Raw genomic sequence first — 22,610 nt, 5'->3', positions numbered from 1 at the left:
TATGGTTCAATGATCACTACACAATGGTCTCCTCCTATGCCATAACATTGATATAGGAGCAAGGGGCCAAAGACACAACTAATTCGCGCCCCGGAAACCCGGAAAAGAAAAATGCATGACCGCTTGTTGCTATGTTGAATTTCGGTCGGTGAGTGGCCAAATCCTGTTTATTCTACCAATGAAATAACTGTATGATATCTGTACGTTGTCCATATGTACACCCTATTCCATCCGTGTACAGCGTGCGTACCTTTCTTCTTTTTTTTTTTTTGTTGGGGTTCTTTGTTCGGAAAAAGCAATTGTCGTCTAAACGCAAAGTAGAGCCGCCTTTTTTGTGAAAGGAAAGAACCCCGGACAAGGTTTCTAGATCTTGGTAGTTACCCAAAAGGGCGATTTACGCGTTTACGCACCAACAAAGGACGGCAACGGCTTAGTGTCAAGCCGAGACTAAGACTGCCTGTGTAAGTCCGGGCTAAGTAGAGCTTAAGCAAAGCAAGCCTTGCTATGCTGAATGGGTTGAAGCTCAACAACTTGGGAAGCCTCCAGTGTGCGTACGCGCCCTGTTCACCATTTACCCAAACTTTCTAGTGCGCATTCTTTTTTTTCTTTCTTTTATTTTTATTTTCCCACACTCATACTGGCAAGAGCGGCAGTCTTATACTGCTAATCCTACTAACAGCTCGTTTTGTTCGCCTCGCAAAACACGCAAAAGATCCTACCATAACCTTCTGATCATCCCCAACAGCTCTCAAGAGTGCATGAGGTTTGCTAGCCTGCACCCCGCCCCCACCGCCCAAGAACAAAAAGAGCGAATCTCAGCAGCCACTCGTACTGTGCATACACTGTTATTACACTGTAAGTGCCCTATTCTCTTGTGAAATCCTCCTAGTTGAGCCTTTAAAAACGCCTGTAGACTCCCATGCCCCACTATAAGGACTAACCGCCTAAAAATACATTGTTGAGACAGAATTCCCTCGGCTTAAGCTTAACCCGATCTTTATTCCGGACTTCCAGAACAACACATTTTTCGCTTTCCTTCTCTCCTTTTCGTTCTCTTTTTTCTACTAGCATCTTCGCAAGACTGCATAAGGACAACGTCGGGTTCAAGGTTTTAATCCGAGAACTACTGGTCAGAAACAATGCGACAGAAATCTCAAGAACGTTTGCGTTACCTAAATCTCAGATTATGAGGTTGTATTTCAGACTGCATAAGGGCTGCATACCCGTTTCAATCTACTCAGTAAATGTTTGACCTTTTGCCGCATTCTGGCCTGCGACAAGACAACCTACGCTTTTCTTCCCGCCATCTCACATTTCTCAGTTCTCCAACACCCGATTAGTGTCCGCCGATCTGATCGGGTGGGTGTAGGTGGTTCGTGCCGAGTGAAAAGTTTTAAGTGGGGCCAGGCCGTCAAACTCTTTCTGTAGTGGCAGTTACGTGACCGAACTTCTGCCCGTCAGGCTGTGTAACTTGGAAACACTACAAAATCATGGCCAAGTTAGCTTCCAATGATAAAGGCAAAGTATTCTTTGTTTCAGCTTCGTCTTTTCTATCACAGGTTTACAACATAAACATCCCTTAACCCACCATCAGCCTCGGCTTACTCGTGACCCTGGGTGTAACCCTACATGTCAGCCAATTAAACGTCATATTGGTTCACTCGACTCCAACTCAACTATCGTTCTACGCCTGGTTGGAGAGATGGCGCTCGTGATACTTAAATGTACTAGCGGCCACAAGTTAGCACTCAAACACAGACCATTTTCTGCCAATGCGTTGTTTTCCTGTAACTGCCCCACCTAACAAGATCACCAGACATTCGCTGTTCCCGATTCCATAATGGCCAATTTGGTTCCGTCTCCTTCTGATCTACCTGATCCCAGCCCAGCAGTAGATTCTACCCTACATTCTACTATTGACACGGCAACACTAGATGTTATCTGTGCTCTAGTTGATACTGTACTACCAGGAATCAGAGTCTCCACCTCCGAAGCCGAAACTGACGGCCATGCCAACCAAGACATAGAGACCCGTGAGAGTCTGGTAATTTCACGTGCAGAGTTCGATGCATTGTATGCTGACGCCAGGAAAAATCGCTCGCAATTTCCATCCAAGGCCGAGTTCGCAGAGTTTCTAGCCGAGAAGCCAGCAGACAATGGCGATGTCGTAAACTCCGTATGCCGCACAATCGAGGGGTCTGGGCCAAAACAGGCCAAGGAGATGTTCTTTATAGCCTGGCTATTATCGTTAGTACTAAGACTTGCATTTTCTACACGCTGAAAAAAACCAAATCTAACTTGGCCCCGTGTTCCGGGCATGTAGGTCTCGTATAGGTAGCTTCATCTTCACTGGCAGCTTTACGCCTTTCCAGCGCCAGAGCCTGGCCAGCCGACAGCGCGTCTTCAAGTCGTGGAATGCGTCATATTTCTCTATGAAACGCCAGCTGTCTAAAGCCTTTCTTATGCTTGCACAACGCCCTTATTTGCAGTACAGCACCCTATACGCCAAGACCATCGGCTTTACTCCTGTGCCCCCACACTATGTCAAGACCACAAGCTACCCCTTTGAATTCGTCCAGTTTGACAGTTCACACCCAGATGTTCTTCATACTGACATTGTTATTGTCGGCTCTGGGCCCGGCGGTGGTGTCTGTGCAAAAGTTCTATCTGAGGCTGGCTATGATGTCACTGTTGTCGACAAGGGCTTCTACTATCCCTCGCAGAACTTCCCCATGTCACAAGCCCAGGGAGAGCACCATCTATTTGAGAATCAGGGCGCTGTCATGAGCACTTCATCAAAAGTCACATGCATTGCTGGCAGTTGCTGGGGCGGCGGTGGCACGATCAACTGGAGCGTGAGTCTACGCACGCAGGATTACGTGCGGCGTGAATGGGCCGAGGGTGACAAGTTGCCCTTCTATTCAAGCAAAGACTATGACGCCTGTATGGACACTGTGTGGGAGGCGATTGGTGCGACAACGGACTATGACAAGGGTCCGCGTGGCCCTATCCTGCTTGAAGGTGCGCACAAGCTTGGCTACAAGGCTGAATATTTGGCGCTAAATACGGGCCACGACAAAACACACTACTGTGGCCGGTGCCATCTTGGCTGCGGTTCAAACTCCAAACAGGGCCCTATGACAGTGTGGCTTCCACAGGCAGCGAAAAATGGAGCCCGGTTTGTCGAGGGGTTCCAAGTTGACAGAGTTTTGTTTGGCGATGACGGCAAGACAGCTGTGGGCGTGGAGGGTGTCTGGAAGCTACGTAATCGATCAGCTGGAGATAATGCCTACACGCGGGTTGTTAGGATCATGGCGAAGAGGGCTGTTGTGATATCCGCGGGTAGTCTATGGAGTCCAACTATCCTGAAAAAAAGTGGCTTGAAGGCAAGTCCTTATTTTCTTTCTTCCATAACAAGCAACAAGAGAAGTACCCCGCCGGCTAACATGCATTCCTGCTATAGAACCCCATAATCGGCACCAACCTTCATATACACCCTGTCGGCCTTGTCATCGGCCGATTTGACAAGGAGATTATCCCCTGGGAAGGTATGTATCATGTGCAGTCCGGCCACCTCCAAGTCAACCCCTATTTTAACATGCTTACAGGTCCCATTATGTCATCAATCATGACATCGCTTGAGAACCAGGATGGTTCTGGCCACGGTATAAAGGTCGAACCTTCATGCTCACTTGTACGCCATCAGTTCTAGCTCCCCTTTTGTCCCCCCCCCCCTCTCTCTCTCGTTCCTTCACTAACATCTACTTAGCCATTCACTGCCTTTATCGGCCTTCCCTGGTACCCCGGCACCGCCCACCGCATGAACCTTGCCAAACTTCCTACATTAGCACCGTATGTTGTATTTGCACGTGAACGTGACCCCGGCAGCGTGACCGTGGACCCATTGACAGGTCGCCCACAATTTAACTACACGCCATCTCCCTACGATGCACACCATGTACTTAAGGGTATCCTTGCGACTGCACGCATAGTCTACACACAAGGAGCCCGAGAAATAATTGTGGGGATTCCCAATCTACCTCCGTTCATACGGGACGATGCGGAGCGAGGGGTCAGATCAGGGCCAGTCTACAACGGCGAAGAGACGTCTCTGCTCGGCAGCAACGCGCCCAAAACAGCAGCTGAAAGGGCAGATGCTGCATTTGAAGCATGGCTTAATCGTGTAGAGAGCGTGGGCAATAACGGAGAAGGCACGCCCTGGTTCACAGCGCACCAAATGGGCACGTGCCGCATGAGTGGGATCGAAAGTAAGGGCGTCGTAGATCCTACCGGGCGTGTTTACGGATACAATAGCATGTACGTTGCCGATGCTAGCGTTTTGCCTAGTGCGTCCGGGGTCAATCCCATGGTGTCAATCATGGCAACAGCGCTACACATTTCAAAGGGAATGGTCCAACGTCTGCAGGCTGAAGATGACAGGACCAGGTAAAGCTGCTCTGTCGTGCCGGTGTAATTTCAGTCATCACGGGGCCGCTGGCAGCGCAACAAGTGGACTAGCCGCTCTAAGTTTACGTTACACAGATACAGTTTTAATGTTTCTGTATTTGATATACTAATTTCTGATATTCAAGCTATAAAAAACAAGGGCCATCAAGACCGCTTAAAAAATCGCCAAATGAGATACACAAGCTAAAAGTACAGGCCGCAGGCCTTTTCAAAGTACTTGTTGAGGTGATTTGGGATCAGTAGAAACCCTGCAGCCAGGCAGGAAATCACGAAACACCTGCAATAGAGTACCTATAGGAAAAGAACAAAAATATGGCAGAGCAATAAGGCCCCAGGTATCCTGTACCTGAGATGCCAGCCCATGCCCCCTCCCTGTCTTTCTTTCAATCAATCCCCCATCTAGGGGGGCGAAGCAGACGTTGGTGGGGGTAGGGGAGGGGTCACAGACCCGCTGGCAGCACTCCGTCTTAGCAGACCCAGTCTGACCCGAGTAAGACAGGAACACAGTGATTCCACAAAGGCAAACCCAAGGAGGCTCACGCGGCAGAGGAGATGCAGATGCAAGAGCGCGAAGAAGAACGGAAATCCGGCCTTTTTCTTCGTCGCGCAGGTTCCCGCTCTGATTAACAAGACGGTAGTAATCGCTACACAGGACTAATGATGTAGCCAGTGCAAGGTTCCGTACATTCCATCCGACGAGGCTGGAAAAGCAGAGTGACGCAAGACAATCAAGTATGCATCAAGGACAGCTGACAAGTAGTAGGGAAAACCAAGGGTTGCTACTAGAGCAAGTAGGCTTGCTTCCCCCTCACTCCATGTGCTGCCGTAGCTCCGCAGTTCCAGTATAAGTGAAAGCTGTCTCACGTAACACAGCAGATCGACGCTGCTAAAAAAAGATCCGGTCTAATATGGCGGCAGTCGAGAGTATTATTCCACATTCCAACCAGGGATTGTGAAAAATATTAAGTATACGTTTGGATCGTCGTCGTCGTCGTCGTGGAAAGAGGTCGTCAGATCGTGAGGCCGTAAAGGGAGTGAAGCACTATCGATGCAATCTCCGGTGAAAAGAGGAGACATGCTCTGTGTTGAGGAGCAGAGGCACCGGGACGACATGATATAGGAAATTCGTATTTTGGGCTGCCTTTTGAGGAATACGAGGCCTCGTAAACACCAGGTTTAATGCAAAAAGGAAAGGAATGACAAGAAGAGAACAAAGACTGGGCAAAGAAAATACGAAAAGAAAACGCTCGCAGATGAAAAGAATCCCCAATAATAAACCTGTCTTGGACCAAGGCCAGACGATCTCAGTAAAAAAAAAAAAAAAAAAGGAAGCAAAATAACAAAGGAAAAGTATAAGTTGTGAGGTGAGGTATATGATGAAGGGGGTTGCTGATGGGCCATGTGTGAAATGATGCATCGCTGCAGGCGCTTCTTCCAAAATTCCGAAAAAATGGGCGAGAGAACAAAGAAAATAAATAAAAAGGAGCAAATGAAAAAGAAGAAAAAAATAATAACAGAGAAGAAGAGAAGGATACCGGACAACAGAGAGGTGTGAAAAACGGGTTACAGAGCCAATCATTGCTCTACGGCTCTAGAGAGATGCCATCAAAGCCTTGTTATGCCTGTGCCGAGATCCAGACCAAGCCGCTCACTTTCGCTGCCGTCGCCGCTGCCTCCGGCTCATTGCCGTTGAAAATGCGGCGGGTTCGGAGAAAGAGGCGGCGCGGTCACAGCGGGGTACTCATATCCCGGCACTGGCGCTGATTGCTACATCGTGGGAAGCTCCTGGTAGTGGCCCCAGGCCTGGAATGAGTCCAAGCCCATGCCCATGCCCAGGCCCAGGCCCATGCCTGCACCGATGCCAACACTACATGGCACCCCCATCACATTAGAAAAGGCTCCCATGGTTATTGGCTCCGAGACAAGAGGCTGCGTTGAGCCAAACATGTCAGCTGTAGTGAAGGGGACATAGGAGTTGATGAGCTGTGATGGTGCTAGCGGCGGCGGCGAGTCCTGGATGTGTAGCCCAAGCTCAGGCATTTCCATAGATGATGCTTGTGCCCATAACGGCGATGTCATGTTGGCTGTGGTGTGCACCATAGAGCTTGAGATAACATCAGCGGCAGCGGATGACACGGCTGTGGCGGAGGCGTTTAGATCGAATTGGCTGAGACTTGTGCTAGAGGGCAAGACATGCCATGGCTCGACTGCAGGCATGGAGATTGGCGGCGTGGGTCGTGACCAGTGTGGGTTTGCGTGGCTCTGGCTGTGGCTTGACGATGAGAGCTGTGGCTGGCGATGCACTACGTCCACGATGCGCGGGGGTGGCGGCGGCGGTGGCACTAACGGCTTCATCATTGCCAAAATGGCCTTCTTGACTTCCTCTGCGCGGCCACCAAGTAGCTCTCCGGCTCCTTCTTCCTCTAAGCCTTCGAGTGCTATAACAGGAGTGCGAAAAACATACTTGTTGATGGCCTGGACAAAGTCCTCATGCAGCTTCTTAATCTGTGATTCCTTCTCAGGCCACTGCGATGTGTTTGCTTTGGCATCGGCGCAGTACACATTCGTATGGTGGTCGACGAGAATCTTTATCGTGCCTGGAGTCAGCTTGAAGGCCACTTCGTTGCGTAGTACCATGTCAATGTGCACAATGTAGGCCTCGACATGCACCATACTGTAGTTAGCCATGGCATCGGCTATTGGGTCGTCCCCATGCTGCAGCTCCACCCCGGTGGCTTTTGTTAACAACAGCGAGCACAAAGTCCACGTAGCGTTGGGTGACGAAAGGGTTTCTGTCAAGCACCGTTGGTGCTGTTGCACGCTATTAAGAGGACGTTTGACTTTATTGATACGCTTTAGGGTTTGGGTTAGCCAGGGTTCGACTCGAGACCCAAGCACCACGTTAACTGACGAAGCCCGCGGGGCAAAAGCTGCTGCCGAAGCAGGTAATAGTTGAGGAGGCATGAGGGGAATATCCGTCTCGGCAAATATGTGATGTTAGAAGCGGGAGAGGGCTGAGGCGCCGAAATAAGTGGTATCCAGCCCGATTTCGAGGAGAGCTCTGAAGTGGGGGGTCCCGGTATATGGGCAGAGAGGGGGAGGGGAGGAGGGGATAAAAGAAAAAAAAAAAGGGCTAAGGAAACAAGAAACAAAAGAATAAGTGAAGAGGGGAAGAAAAGAGAAAGAAAGAAAAGAGGGAGGGGGGGAAGAAAGAAAGACGAGAAGCCCGTGAAGAGAAGAAAAGAAGGGAGAAGAAAGGTGAAGTTGAAAGTCAAGAGGGGGAGCAGACAAGGGAATAAGTAGCAAAGAGAAAGCCAAGGCCTCGCCCGCTGGTTGTGCCTGATAGTGGGAAGCGAAGCAAGTTGTGGACTTTTTTTTTTTTTTTTTTTATTTTTTATTTTCTCTTTTTTGTTTTATTATTTTTTTATTCCTTTTTTTCTACTTGCATCAATTAAATGTCCCCCCTTGTCTCGATTGACTCTCCTCATCCTGCTTTTGCTATGCTGCTCGACTCTATCCTCTTTCATACATGCGTCCCTCTTTCGCTTCCACAAAAAAAACCTGAGTGCCAGTTCCAAAGACTGATGCTACGTTTGGCCTGATTTTCGTTGTCTTTGATATCTGTTGCCCAAACCCTCTCCAAGCCCCTTGTTTCCTTGCCTTGCTTTGTTCTTGTCTGTGGCTGAATAGCCCACCAAGACATCCATCCACCCATGAAAAGGCTTTGGCTATGGTTGAGCTGATATTTCCAGACGCCCCTCCCCCCCTCCTCCCTCCCCCCTCCCCTATCCCCAAACACCCGTAGCACCAAATGTTTTACGGCCTGTTCTCTATAATTTTGGTCTGCATACAGCTCACCTGCAGGAAAGCAGGGCAGACTTTCAAAAGAGGAAGAAGTAGGAGCTCGGACTTGGGCACACTACAGGTGAGTCGTGGGGATGAATAAGAGAAAGAAAGCAACCCGAGATATAGCCATCCTTCCTTTTTGCCCAGCCGGCCAAATCACCAACTCTCACTCTCGCACGGCTCCTGCCTTACTGAGCACCTTGGCTCCTCTTCTCCTCGTCTGCCCTCCTCTTGACTTGAGGCTTTAGGTGGTGTGAAGCGCCCCGTTCTTCCCTCTTTGCTTCCCCTCTTCTACACTAAAAAACAACCCAAACAGTGGGGCCCATTGTTGAAGCCTTGAAAATGGCAAGGCAACTTCCGCAATTCCGCTCAACAACGTAGCCTGTTCTTTCCTTTGTTCACCATTCTATTCTATTCTTGTTTGTTCTTTTTTTCTTCCAATTTCTCCGCGCTTGCAAATACGGGGCTTTATTTTAGTAACTACCCTAAGCATCAACATCCACTTTCAACCACATCCCTTTTCCCTTCTCCCTCCTCATAGCTTCACGATCCTAACATGCGAGCCCGTCATTATTTCTGAGCTCAGCACCCTTTTCACATGCATATGCAGAAGGGGGTTGAACACAGCCCCACCGGCTCCCTCTCCAGGCCATTTTTTGAGTTCTTGTAGAGTCACACACAACCCACCCCATGTAAAAATAACCAAGCTAGAAATCTCCATCAAGCGAATGCACGGCCTTGCATGTAGTAGCAAAAGCAGTGCAGAAGCATTCTTTTCCTTGATTTGCCTCTTCCTTCTTGCATTTTCTGACTTTCCCTTTTCTATTCGCTTTATGTTGGCTTTTTTTTCTTTCCTTTTTCCTTTTTTTTTTTTTCTTTCCCTAACTCCTACTTCCCAAGCCAGCATATAGTTGTTTCTCGCCCTGCCAGCGCACTCGGAGGCCGTTCATGTTGACTCTGAGCTTGATAGCAATACGTCCTTTTTTGTGTTGCCTTTGCGTTCTCGTTTGCTCAACAAGACCCAAGCCTCTGGGACAGCAAAGTAACAGGCAGGGCTTTTTGACTTCGTTGATCGCTTTTAGGTTTCATTTTTTTTTGTTTCCATGTCATAATCTTTCTTTCGCTTGGCAATGCAGTCCAACATACAAGGGGCGGCAAATAATAATAATACTGACCTCTAACTCCAGGCTAACAAAGTCTCTGATGGTTGCAACTTTTGATATTAATCTTACGTTCGTGACTTTTTTGTACCGTCTGTAGCCGCCGTTAGATCTCCTTTGTTTAGCTAGCCCCAATACTCCTAGTCCCTACCAGCCTGTTTGTTTTACCTATAGTTGGCAGCTTCCATCTTATCTTGCCTTTTGGCTCCTATCTTTGTTTCAAAGTTTGTTTCCCATTCTCTTAGTTCATCCTTCTATCTTTAGCATGAGGTAGAGCAGGGTCTAGATCTCTAGCTCTTCGTTCTTCTTTATTGTTGTTGCCGGTGGCGCTGGCTTAATATCCAACCAATCCACGCAAAGCATAGCCTACGGACACAATAACCTTACAGTTGGCCATGCCCATTGTGCTCCTGTTGATCATTGCTCTTCTACCCTTTCTTTTTTTTCTTCTTTTCCTCCTTTTCTCTTTCCCTCTCATCCTCTTTTCTTTTTCTAGTCCTCTCCTTCCTAGTTCCACCAAAATATGTATTTGCTGTTACACCTCCGCCACCGGCGAGGTTGTAGTTCCCATTAACTTGCTCTTATTCTTTTTTTTCTTTTCTTTTTTTAAGCTGTGGTCCAAGCTTTACAAAACTGACCATTCGGAAGCAGTTCCCTTCTGTGCATGGACCAACGTAGAAGCACAAGCACAGGAACATATTCCAGCCAGCTATCGCAACTCTCTTCTTACTTCTTTTTCTGCTCTGTATATCAATGTGCTAGAAGAGGGGCAGATAGGTGTCTTTGCTTCGTATCGCGTTCTAGTCTTCTATAGACTTACTATGAATTCCTGTCGCCCTGTTAAGTTGCTATTCTCATTCCCATACAAAGTACCATGCATGTTGAAGTCTATAGCAGAAACAACCAGGCTAGACTTGGTTGAGAACGAGGCGATAGTACAGGAGAAGGGGGAAAGGGGGGGGGCGAGATAGAGGAAAGGCCAATATAAAGGGCGTAATATCTCGAGTTTAGAATGCTAGGCTAGACTATCGTACAATGCATATGTGCTCATTAGACAAGCGCCTGGGGCGAGGAATTGGTTTCATTTTCTGATTATTGTAATAACGAAAGCTGATCATGTGGTTGGATGAAAAATCGGCGTTTAAACTAAGAAGACAAACATGGGAAAGATGGGTAAATTAAAGAAATCCACCACTTCAATGTCAGTCTGTTGCAGACACCCCGATCGACCAACCATATCTTGATCCAACCCGTGTCTCTCACACTCTCTTAACCCCCGCTTGGCATATTGCCCATGTAAATTATTTCATGTGAATACTCCACAGCCTAGCCAATCAGCATCCCCAGACACGCTTTCAACGACCGTCGCCTCTATCAAACAAAGGGGATGCTTCCTTTTCTTCCCCTCTTTGAAAATGAGAAATAGAGTTTGGTATCAAGACAAGGCCAAGGTCATACACCACCCTGCTTTCCAAGACCCGAGCTCTGATCTTCCTGGGTTGCAAAGTGCCTCGTGCTCGCGCCATATCCACCATGTAATTCAACGTTACAAGCAGTCCTCCCCCCCCCCCCCTTTTGCCGTGTAGTGGTGCACATCTTGTCCGTTAATAGCCAAGCCTACATGGCTGTTTGCTATACGCGTACAAGCTGTTTAGTCTCGGAGGGCTGATGTCTTTTTAGGAACAGTGGCCGAAGATGTGTACGCATATGCATAGTTCAGCCAGGACTGTTAGGCAGTCGTTGTATGACGGTATGAGAAGCCACCGTAAGACTGTGAGGAATAGCTTGTGCGATGCAAATTAGCACGGCGATTCTGCAAAGCAAGTGCAAATTTACCTGTGCCGTGTGCAGGTTCGAGTTGCGTTCTAAGACTAGAGCTGCGTCACTGCATGTAGCCACCCATCCATGTCTTTCTTGTCTACGCCCTTGTCTGCCTGTTCCCCAACCCATTGTACTTGATGTCCTTGCGTATGAAAGCATCTGAAAGAGCTGACATTGTTCCTTGCAAACTTCGGCGCAATACAATGAGACAATTAACAAGGAGTATAAGAAAGTAGCAGTAGAAATGACCAAATTTGCCAAGAGGCACCCCGGTGATCCGTAGAACCATGACGAACTCCCTCTCGCTCGACAGAGAATACTGCCGATCAAGGCCGTAGACCAGGTTAGTAGTGAGTGAGGCGCTGAAAGGACGCCTACCCGCCTTTAAGCAGAGATACTAAGTATGACGACATTTCCCGAATTGTATTTCTTATATGCACAGATAACAGTGCAGAAACAAGGCGTGACACACGCAACGCCCCGTCGCTTTGCTCTATTTTCTCCAACCCAGTCTGTAAAGCCCTGTTTTTTTTTCTCCTCTTTTCCTTGTCTTTTGGGGCCATTCTCTTAATTGTTGGCCACCGAGTCTCGCTTTTTTCATGCACGCTCCAGGCATCATTCCCCAGGACACATGAACGCCAAAGGAAGAGCTAGCGAAGAGAGGGAAAGAAAAAGAAAAAAAAAAGAGAAAAAAAAAAGGATCCACATGCCTAGGAGCATCACATGCCAACTGTTATGGCCTCGCAAACAAGCCCCCAGATACAACGACGTCATTGATATCAACTACCTTGGCTTTGACCGCGTAGTATTCAGCGCCATCTGGACATACAGCTCTACTCTATGCTTACGGCCTTATCCAGCTACTGGATATGCGTTATGACGCATAGCTACTTGTTCGGGCAGCTTTACAAGGCATACTCGAGCCTGGTATCTTAACTTTGGTGAAGGCACGTAATGAAACAAGAAACAGGATACTTTGTTTTGTGTCCGTTCGTTTTCTTCAATGTCTCTCTATTGATTCTGCAGCAATACAACGGCGTGCTCTCAACGGGAGCAACTTGTGTCATGTCGCCATCCAACACCACTTCCAGTCAGCCAGCAATGACAGGTATGTGTCATCTTTAAGGATCTTTTACGACTCTTTTAGGATACAGCTCTACAGCCAGGAGGCTTTTCCGCCAGGCACTACTTGAAGGCTTCCCTGCAAGTTGGCTTCCCAGGGCTGGTCACCTAGTGTTTCTAGCCTGTAGCACCCTACATGTGAGCTAGCCTCATCTAGGAAGCTAACGGGTGTTGGCTCGGGGGTTTGACTCTGACGGCATATGTTGGTTATATTCTCCACTCAGCGAAGAGGCTGCCGTAGTTCTATTGCATTGCCGGCCGTTGAGAAAAGAAGGCACTCTAAGCCTCACCTTAGAGCCCCTCTTAGTGCCTCCTTACGACCTGCTATCTTTTTTGTTTCTCACAACACTCTCGCCCTTCGTCCTCTCATTCTGTTTCCTCGACAGAAAAAGCATTGTGAACAAGTGCAGACAGAATTTCTTGTCCTTTCTGTAAAAGCTCGAGGCTACAGTGTAGTATACTAGTAACAAGCCTTGTCGCTTTCTTGTCTTTCAGCATCTTGCACAAATCTCTAGCTTCATGGCCTCCGCAGCACCCTCTACTTCCACCTATGTTCCCCCATCTTTTAGTTAACCCCATCTACGTAGACGCTCATCCTCATCAAAGTCTAGCTGCCAGGACTTGCCACAGCTCTATCCTGTTCAAGCCTTTATAATCAGGCACATGAAAAGGAGAGCTGCAGGAAGTGTCTCTAGGCAAGTAATACCCTTGCTGCTTTTCTCGCCGCTTTTGGTACTCAAGTTGGTCTCTCCTTCACCTCCGTGTTCCAACTAGACCAAGGCGGTATTCTCTACTCGCTCCTTGGCACTCTAGCCTCGCGTGTGTGTCTGCCTGTTCGTTCCAAAGCCCGCGGGACTTGCAGCCTACATCACTTGTACCTTTATCGCAGGACTCTTGCTCCCTCAGTAACTCAGTATTCGGGCTGTTTTGTCGATGGTAGATTGAGATGTGATGTATCTTATGAATAAGATTCGCAGTCACTCTACTACTACCCCTTGGCTGTCCAGGTAGAGTCAGATGCCCTCGGCACCCGTCTCTAAAGTAGTCTAGTTTGCTGCTTCATAGGCTCTATACACTTCTGTGTCTGCCACTTCCATCCACTTACCCAAGTCTTTGTATCCAGTGTCCAATGTCCCGTATAGCCCTATTTATCGTGCTCCTATGCTGCCTTACCTATCCTTTGCGTTGCTGGAGTAGACGATGGGTACCTCTGGGGGGAGAGAGAGCGAGGGCATTTCTACTTATCCACCTCCACCCGTGTCCCTTTACTTCCTCTTCGCCTTCTTTCATTGAGTCAGACTCAGGGCGCCATTCTTAGTCCACTAGCTTTTAGCCTCAGCTTTACGTGCTATACCACTTGAGCTGAAAGCCCATTGCGTAGTCCCATCAGCATTGAATTTTACTGCAGTCTGCGTAGTGTGTCCCTTTATTCAGTGCGTTCCAAGGTGCGGCTTTCCACCTCTCATATTTCCGGACTTTTACTGATGAGAAGCCTACTATATGGTGCAAGTATCTTCATATGTCGTGCAATACATATTTAGGACTAACTAAATGCACTTTTTGGTTGCAAAGTTTCATCTTTATCTTGTCTACAGATATCTTTTGTCATTTCAGCCTCCATCACAATATATTGTACTCTATAACGCCTACGTACTGTTACTTTGCAGAAATACTATGGCGCATGCTGGGCAGGAGCAACTAAATGGTGCCTTCTAGTGTAGCTCCCTCACAAACACCAGTTGCAGGCGTGCTCAGATATTGGGAGGCGGACAGCTCAGTGCAGGCGCCGGCCATTGTTTGTCCCGCATAGGCTTGATATTGCAACTTGACACACTAACACTTGTCGCTTCTGTGTTTTTAGCTAAGTTGTCCGCAAACCTTTGATCCCATGAATCCCGCATGCCCGCCAGTGGCCTTGTTCTTTCGTCTGATTATAGGCCTTGTATCCACATGGACAGCGTGCCTTCATCGGCCATGATACTTGTCAGAGTCAGCATCACCAATTCTAGACGAGAATATAGCCCAGCTCCGTCCAGATAGTATCATTGTATGGGGAAACACAAGTCTGGAGTATATGGTGTCCTTTCTACTCGTCCCATCATTCCTTATAGTCGAACGTAACGAGCTAGCTCGTTGCCTTCTACGCCCATGTGCCCTAGAACTCACACAATTCGGGCCGGCCTTCCAGGTGTCCTCATCTTCCCGAGCTTTCAGGATCCGCCTTGTCTCGTCCACTATACCCCGTGGCGTGGTGTTTTCGGTATATGGGTTGCGGAGTCAGTCCACGATTCCTATGTTGTCTAGACATAGCTGGATTTCCCCAGTTTTATCACGAGCTGTCGCTTGCTAGAGAGTACCAACAGCTTGTTGATCATTTGCGCAGCCTTTGAGTTTGAGTTTGAATTTGGATTTGAGTTTATTTAACGCCTATTGGAATCGCTAAATTGATATAAATATGTTTAACGTCTACTGGAATGACCAAGATCAAACGACCTAATGAAAAAGAGGGAAAAAAAAAAAAAAAAAAGCGCAACTTTTTGTGCACAATATAACCAATTATAAAGAGCGTAATCATCGTCCCAAAAAGGCTTGGTCTTGTGGTCTAGTGGTATGATTCTCGCTTAGGGTTAACCCTATAGCATCGCTTGCGAGAGGTCCCGTGTTCGATCCACGGCAAGACCCTATTTTTGATCAATCCTGTATTAAACGAGATTGCGCCATCTAAGTGGGCATTTTCTTTTTTTTTTTTTTTCAAGATAAAAGAAGATGGTCCCAATACCAACGGTCTATCTCATATGCGTCTAGCTATCCGTCATATTGCTGTGGAAAACCAGAAAGTAGGCGTGAAATAATACAAACAAACAAACGTCTAGCTAACAGATCCATTGTCACAACAACAGCCGCGTCTCAAGATTCCCAAACCCACTATTCATGCCAAAACAGTTCGTCCCAAGAGTTGGGCTATCTTTTTTCCATTATCCAAATCACACTCTAACGGAAAGGCATTTTGTCAGCTAGTTGATACTAAAGATGTGCCAATTTCCTAGGTGTTGGCTGGCATCATCAAGTTAGTTCTGTTTGAGCTAAAGCTTCAATTCCCTCATCCGCCTAGTCAGCTTTAGGCGAGAGACGTTGCCATCCTTCCATCGTTTGAAGGCGCCTATCCCGTTAAAGCTTTAGCACGAGCGCGTCTTTCAGTAAGCTGATGAAGTAGCGGGAAATTCGCGGAGCAAACACTCTTTAGAATCGATGGTCAAGCAACGAGACGCCGAGTGTACCAGAGAACAAGCAGCCCTTCCTATCAAAGCTCTAAGCCTGGGAAAAGGTCTGGCCTGAAGCTGATGGAAGTCCCACCTGTCCCGCTTGCATGAAGACAGGAGCGCCGCAAGTTAAAGCCAAAAGGACATCACCTTAGCATTTTTTGATTTGCACTCTGGAAAACAGGGAATATCCTAGGCTTTCTTACATAGCCCCCTCAACTCTACTTCTTATCCCTTGAGAGATGATTCCAGGTTAGGGAGCTTCTCTTCTCCTCCTCACTGCTTGAACTATCATGATCTTTCTGCAAGCCAAGTTCTTCCTGCTTGGTGTCAGGGAGGGGACCTTTTCCGGCAGTTAGAAGCTTGCTAGCAAGGAAAGTAAAGCAAGCCAGGAAGCGAAGTGCTGTCTGGACACTACACTAGGCCAGACGGTGCTATTGGCAGAAGCATTACAGAATGTTAAAGGCACTATAGCTACTGCATACACAGCGTGCATTTAGACTAGTTGGCCAAACGCCCACGCAGAGCACGGTAGCATCTCACTCTATTACAAAACGGCCAACATAGGTTCTAGTATCATCATAACAAAAATCATTAAAGGATATCAAGAAATTAATATAAAACAAAAAGAAAGCAACATTTAGCCCCCTAACCGCTTTTACTTACCACCCTTTGGCTGATGTCTCTTCCTGTATCATCTGTTTCTGACTAGAATGGCTAGATGCTCCATCATCCAGATGATTGTAACCTTTGGTCTTGGCCTCAACAGCACTTAGCTCCGAGACCCTAACTTCCTTAGTCTGCATGATGCCACCCAGTGGGGGCCTCCTCGCACCCATCTCATAGCTATCGTCGTAGATATCGCCCTCGATATTGGCCATGTAGTCAATCTGCGAGCCAGGTCTACGCGGACCACGGCGTGTGCCGCTCGCCGAGTACGAGCCGACGGCAGTGCCAACAGTGGAACCACCGGTACGTCCTCCTGTAGGGTTGGATGAGGCATTCTTAGAAGCCTGTCGGCGTTTGTTCCAGAAGCCATAGAGTGTGGGCGCATTAACAACGACGGCAGAGGTGAACAATTCAGTACTGGCCCAAGTGGTACGTGACGACTGCAGGCTTTGGTTGAGCGAGTTGATGGGCAAACGGATGACGGTGATGGCAATAATGAAAATACCCAGAGTAAAGAGGACACTGAGTTGTAGCTTGAGCCGCGCATTGGCTTGGAGACCGATAAGCAGTGGAATAGGGAGGAGAAGTAGCATAAAATCAGTGACGATGTTAGTGACACCGACAACAACAAGTTGAACTTGAGCCGCTACACAAGGACCTAGAGTGACTGTTAGTAGGAAGTCGACATGGAGGTAAGAACAACCAAAAAGAAAGGATCGGCAATACCAGGTGATGGCACTATTTGCCAGTACTTTTGCACGGGTGCACACTCGCTGAATGTGGTGACCTGGCAAGCTGTATATGTGCCAAGGAAGATAAACAAATATATTGCTAGAGCCGGTTTTCTCCATGAAACATTGTTTAGTAGGCGTTGATAGACGTCGAGAAGCACGCATTTCTGTAACCACAGACTATTTATCAGGATAGTGTTAGCAGAAAAGGACAGACAATGGGCAATCCAGGCTCAGCTTAGCACATACTATGTATTGTAGAACACACGGTTTGCTAGAGACAGTTTGCTGCCAATTTCGCGACGGTAAATCTCATCAGGCGTGAACTTGAGTTTTGCACGGAGGGCAGCTGGGATATTGCTGGTGCCCCAAATCAAGACGACGTGAATCAAACCCAGACGAGCCAAAACACACAGCAATGCGGCAATAGAAAGCCAGTCACCCAGCAAGTATGGCTGACGCAGTATTTTACGCCAAATGAGACGAGTAGTGATGATGATGACGGTGAGCCAAGTGAAGGCCCAGTGAAGGCCGAGAGTGAGTTTATCGATGGCCATGGCTGAAGGGAGAGGAGAGGGAGGGAAGGGAGAGGGAAGGGAAGTAGTGAGCGAGTGAGTGAGTGAGTATGGGCTACCAAGGAATAGAAAAGAGAGGACGTGCTGGAGCCAGCAACAACTAATAAAGAAAGAAGCAAAAACGATGCTGGATAGAAAAGGAAAGGAGTCCAGCTGCAATAGCAAGGAAGCCGTGAGGTTCTAGCCCGTCACCGGGTACAACAAGAAGAACAGAAAGAGAATTAGTAGAAAAGAGAGTGGCCGTAAAAGAGAAAGTTAGAAAGAGGAAATCAACCCAGGAACAAGATTTAAAAAAAAAAAGCACAAGCTAGAGAAAGTAGGTCCAGTTTATGTAGTTCTTACAGCACATATGCTGATATAGCATAGCGCTTGTCTCAAGGGTTCAACTTTAGCACTACGATAATAACGCCTACACTGAGGAAGGAACGGAGAAACTCTTTTTTTACTCTTCTCTCCCTTTCGACGTAGTCTTGCGCTTTTTTTTCGGGCATTTTTTTTAACCATGGCTTAAGAAAGGAATTCGAGGCCCAGATCAACCGGCCGGGGGGGGGGGGGGGGCTTCTTCCATTCCCGAAGAGGATGGGAGGACAGGGCAGATGTCTAGATTCTTTGACGAGGTAAGTTTCTTACTAATGGGCTCTTTTGCTTATCGCAAAACTTGGTTTCTCTTGATTTTGTTTCATACGGCCAGGGTCTTCTCTACCCTCTGATGTCTTCTTCAAAGGAGTTTGACATGATGCCTGCTAAAGGCATCATACCACAAACTATATTGTGCCCCCTTCCCATACAGCTGGATACTACGCTACGGCAGTAATAAAACTTGGCTATGACCGAGTACTGCTTGGCTAGCTGATGTGAAGTAGGAGTGCAAGTTGCTTATGTGAGACAGTACGCCATTTGTCCATTATATGTGACATAGACAGGTACGTGTACATGCATATATTCTCACTTACACCTACGCAAAGTGCCTTTATTTCTCGCTGTCTGGATTGGTCCAGATGAGATCTACCTTGCCGGTATTCTATTATCGGCTCCCGCAATCAAAAAGAAAAAAGACACCAGGAAAAAGGACCAATCATGGCACCGCTTGAGCTGAGGAAACACGGCCCTCGCAAGTACTCTAACCTCCAATCCACCTTGGGCTGGGTAGAGTAAGTTGGAGGAGGCGCCCAGAAAGAGCAGGAGAGGAGGCCTTGGGGACAAGCTGCCACACAGACATCTGCATCCTCCGCAAACAGGGAAAGGATCAAGATGGTATGGGGATGAAGCCAAAGGGAGGAAAAAAGTACCACAGACAGCCGCGACGCAAGCTAAATGGCACCATGTAACTATGAGGTCTGTGTTGTAATGCCGTTGTGGGCTAACTGTGGGTATAGTATATCTCTTATAAAGTTAATATATCTCATATGTTCAGCCTGCTATTTTATTTTTCTCTGCTTCCCCCTTTCCCTAGCCCGCTATGCTACTTCACATGTTTATGCCCTATCGAAGGAGAAAGAAAAAAAATAAATAACAGGTTGGACCACCTTATATGTGCGCGACGACCTCTGGCTGGTTGGTGTCTTGTACTACGAGATAAGCTATGCTGTTCCTGTCAATGTTAAAAGTGGAGTCTTTAATCCCATGGGCCTTCAGTACATTTGATCCTCCGTGTGTGTTCCTTCCCTTCCTTCCTACGACCCTCTTTCCCTCTTTTTTTCTTTCCTTTTTTTTCTCTCCAGTTTCGGGACTCACCATAAGACAGAACATGTTGAAGCAAACTTCCCAATAAGTTCCGGATGAAGTTCGGGTAAACTGATAAGACTTTGTGCTTATCTTAAAAAGGGGAGTATTTAGGAAAAGAGGAGTAGTAAAACTTTTTATCTACTTTAAAATAATAAAATAAGGACCAATTTCTACAGAACAGAACCATCACGTGATCATCCTATGGTGGAGAAGAAAAGAAAAAGAAGAAAAAATTCCACCCACAGCATAAGCACCCATACTAGAAAAAAAAATGCAAAATGCAAAGTGCCAAAATTAAAGGCGGATCATGGGACCAGGCTTCTTTCGCGCTGTTGTTCGTTCTTCGTTCTCCGCCTTCCTCTACATAGTCTAATTTCTGACTGCTGCGTGGCCACTAGAGGCCAGGTCTTGCTTGTCGAGGCAAAGACAACCAACGAGCCCCTGTTTTTCAAGCCTTTAAGTTGTGTCGAAACATCTTGCATCCCAGGCACCAATCATAAGGAGGGGGGCAAACATGACCCCTTCCCATATGCAATGTCGAAAATGGCCCGATTCATCCATCCTTATCCTGTCTCTGCCCTCGGCCATGTCGGGTCAGCCAGAACTAGGGCAGGCCCCTTCTCTCCCGGGTGCTCTCTTCTTTTCCATTGGCATCCCCGTCCATTCGTCCCTGTTACCTCCGCCTCCTTCCTCGCTCCGCGCCCCGTGACATCGTTTTAGATGGCATTCTAGTCAAGCTCCTCCTCCCATCTTGTCTTCTTGCATACACAGCCTTTAGCAGTTGGGAATTAGTCGAGCATGTAGCTCCTTGTATCCACAAAGTCAGGGGGGAAGGAAGTATATAAAAAGGTGCTTAAGCTCGATGGTAGTGGGCCTTTTGGCTGTTCCAGCAAGATTTGCCGCATTTTGCCAAGAACAAAAAGGGTAAATTGCTAATGGGTATACGAGGGCTGCAAGGGCAAGGAGCCAGCCAGATGGGCAGGGTGATCGACGGGTTAGGCCCAAGAGCGGCCATGTCTCTCCGTCCTCTATAAGTATCCTCCGTGCACACCAAGCAATGCCTCCACTTCTCGCCAGACAGGTTATCATGTTGATTTGGCAATTCCACTCCTTATTCTTCCATTCGCTTTCTAGCACATTTTCAATTCAAGCAGTTCATCTCCAGCCAGTGTGTCTCTACCCCGTTGAGTCAAGAAAAAATACCGTTGACATCTTTATTGGAACGAGCTATGGGCAGACATAAAGTCTTTTTTTTTTTTAAAAAGACATCACCAATACCATTCATCGTGAGTGGTGTACAATGATGATAACACACAAAATGACAAAATCCTCCACCATGAAAAAAAAAAAGAAAAGAAAAGAGCAGCGTCATAACAGGTCGTCAAAAGTGGTTTCTATGAACCCCTCGAGTAAATAACGCGGGGGGGGGGGGTGTTTTTTCTTTCCCCAACTGGCTGCGAGACGGGTCGGTATTAAGAAAAGAAAGTAAGGGAAAAATGAGGTCAAAGAGTGAATGGAGAATGAAAATATCGTTTGTTCCCCGCCTCTCCGTGCCTGATTGGATATCATGGATGTAAAGAAAAAGCAAGTATGCAGTAAGCTGGCTTAGATACGCTCAATCCAGCCCTCAAGCACAGACTGGATCTGGCGTGAGTTGTCCTCCATGAAGAACATGTGGGCATTGCCATGAATACCAATGTCGGCAAGCTCCAGGCCCTGAGCGCGTGAGCAGCCAGCTTGCTTCAGGTAGTTGACAACGCAATAGTCGTAAGGGGCATGATACGACGCCTCTGAAGTGACAACGATGATGGGCTTGGGAGCCAGGTTAGGCAGTGTACGCACAGAATCCTCGGCCTGCATCAGGCACGACAGATAGTTTTCACCGCGAGCGGGATACTCCTGCTTAACCAGATCTGTGGCCGGGTCAGAAACAGCAGGACTATAAACCAACGGGATATCTGTCAGGCCGTAGGCACGGGCATCAGAAGTAGAGAAAACACCCTCACGAAAGGTCGGGCCGGTAGGCTCAAGCAGAATTAGGCCCTTGGTCAGGTCAGGGCGAGCATCAGCGATGACAATAGGCATGATTCCACCCTGCGAGTGGCCAATGAGGATGACGGGCTTTCCAATTTTGTCGAGCAGGGCAGCGCCAGCTCTTTGTACGGTGGTTTGCTGGTAGACGGCGTTGTTGATGAACTCGACGTTGGAGCTGTAGAAGGTATCAAAGACGGAATCACCCATCTTGCCAGTTCCTGGCCAACGCGTGTGGCTGGCAGCCTGGGGCCACAACATGTAGTCCTTGACAGCCGTGAAGCGCTGCTGGATGATTTCAGCGGAGTAGGTAGACGGAGTGGTAGCACCGGCCTGGGGCTTCCAGGCAGAGCGGCCACGGAAGGTCTGGTCAACAATGTAGACCTCATAGCCCTGTTCAATGAAATTAGAGGCCCAGCCGCGGGAGCCATCGGGCTTGATAAGCCAGTTCTGATAGAGATATAGTGTTAGGGAGAAGAAATGTAAAGGTTAGGGATAGAGACAGGGCACGACGTAAGATGAACATAGCATAGAGTGTCAACAACTTACAGTGCCAGTTTGCGCCTGACCATGAATCAGCACAATGGGTGTCCGCTTAGTCACACCATGAACGGGGACCAGCTTTTCGACATACATCTGATTGGTATACAGATGACCACTGCCAACAGCCTCGTAGCCACCGCCCACGTAGAAAAAGGTGCGGATAGCAGCAATCTCGCCAAATTCATTAGTGGCATTGGCCTTAGAGGCGATTTCAGCCAGCACTGAGTTTGAAATGGGAGTAGTGCAGGTTGCACTAGCCACCAAAGACAAAGGCAGCACGGCGGTGAAAATAGTACGAAGAGAAACCATTTTGAGGAGGGGGGGGAGAAAGAGGAGTTAAGTTAGAGAGCGATAAGCGGTAAGAAAGAAATAAAATAAAATAAAAACTGCAAAAAAGAAAAAGAAAATAAAACAAGACAAGAAAAAGGAAAGCGATGTGATGTGATGTGATGCAATGCGATGCGATGCGACTAGAGAGCCGTTGCTTTCTTTAAGGAATGACTGCAAGGGAGAAGCAAAAGCCGGCGCAAATGCAACAAGGCAAAGAGGAATGACGCGTGAGAGAGGTAATAAGCCAGAGGAAAATGGAAACATGGGATGCTGATCAACAAGACCCTTTATATAAGACGGGGTCTTCTGTTTAAGCCCCATCCAAAAATG

At 47.7% G+C, this 22,610-nt stretch overlaps 4 protein-coding genes across 4 annotated transcripts; 1 reads left to right on the top strand and 3 right to left on the bottom strand.

Moving 5' to 3' along the window:
• Positions 1-1,840: 1,840 nt before the first annotated feature.
• Positions 1,841-4,450, top strand: HOO65_060191 (Long-chain-alcohol oxidase FAO2; the record flags this gene model as incomplete). Its single annotated transcript, XM_071003692.1, has 5 exons — positions 1,841-2,247; positions 2,339-3,299; positions 3,464-3,548; positions 3,609-3,694; positions 3,770-4,450. The coding sequence occupies 5 exons, from the start codon at positions 1,841-1,843 to the stop codon at positions 4,448-4,450; spliced, it is 2,220 nt and encodes a 739-aa protein (XP_070857541.1).
• A 1,784-nt stretch (positions 4,451-6,234) lies between these two features.
• HOO65_060190 (uncharacterized protein) lies at positions 6,235-7,431 on the bottom strand (the record flags this gene model as incomplete). Its single annotated transcript, XM_071001072.1, has 1 exon — positions 6,235-7,431. The coding sequence occupies one exon, from the start codon at positions 7,429-7,431 to the stop codon at positions 6,235-6,237; it is 1,197 nt and encodes a 398-aa protein (XP_070857540.1).
• An 8,466-nt stretch (positions 7,432-15,897) lies between these two features.
• On the bottom strand, positions 15,898-17,633 carry HOO65_060189 (pth11-like integral membrane; the record flags this gene model as incomplete). The annotated part of the gene is made up of 3 exons (XM_071003819.1): positions 15,898-16,090; positions 16,343-17,003; positions 17,345-17,633. The coding sequence occupies 3 exons, from the start codon at positions 17,631-17,633 to the stop codon at positions 15,898-15,900; spliced, it is 1,143 nt and encodes a 380-aa protein (XP_070857539.1).
• A 3,348-nt stretch (positions 17,634-20,981) lies between these two features.
• On the bottom strand, positions 20,982-22,259 carry HOO65_060188 (Alpha/beta hydrolase family protein; the record flags this gene model as incomplete). Its single annotated transcript, XM_071003922.1, has 2 exons — positions 20,982-21,857; positions 21,957-22,259. 2 exons carry the CDS (start codon positions 22,257-22,259, stop codon positions 20,982-20,984), a joined length of 1,179 nt encoding a protein of 392 aa, XP_070857538.1.
• Positions 22,260-22,610: the final 351 nt, after the last annotated feature.

The sequence above is a fragment of the Ceratocystis lukuohia genome (genome assembly GCF_044167205.1).
Source record: "Ceratocystis lukuohia strain C4212 chromosome Unknown Supercontig6_pilon, whole genome shotgun sequence".
Lineage (NCBI taxonomy): Eukaryota > Fungi > Ascomycota > Sordariomycetes > Microascales > Ceratocystidaceae > Ceratocystis > Ceratocystis lukuohia.
Note: the sequence above shows the minus strand (reverse complement) of the source record. Positions and strands in the feature narration are given on the sequence as shown.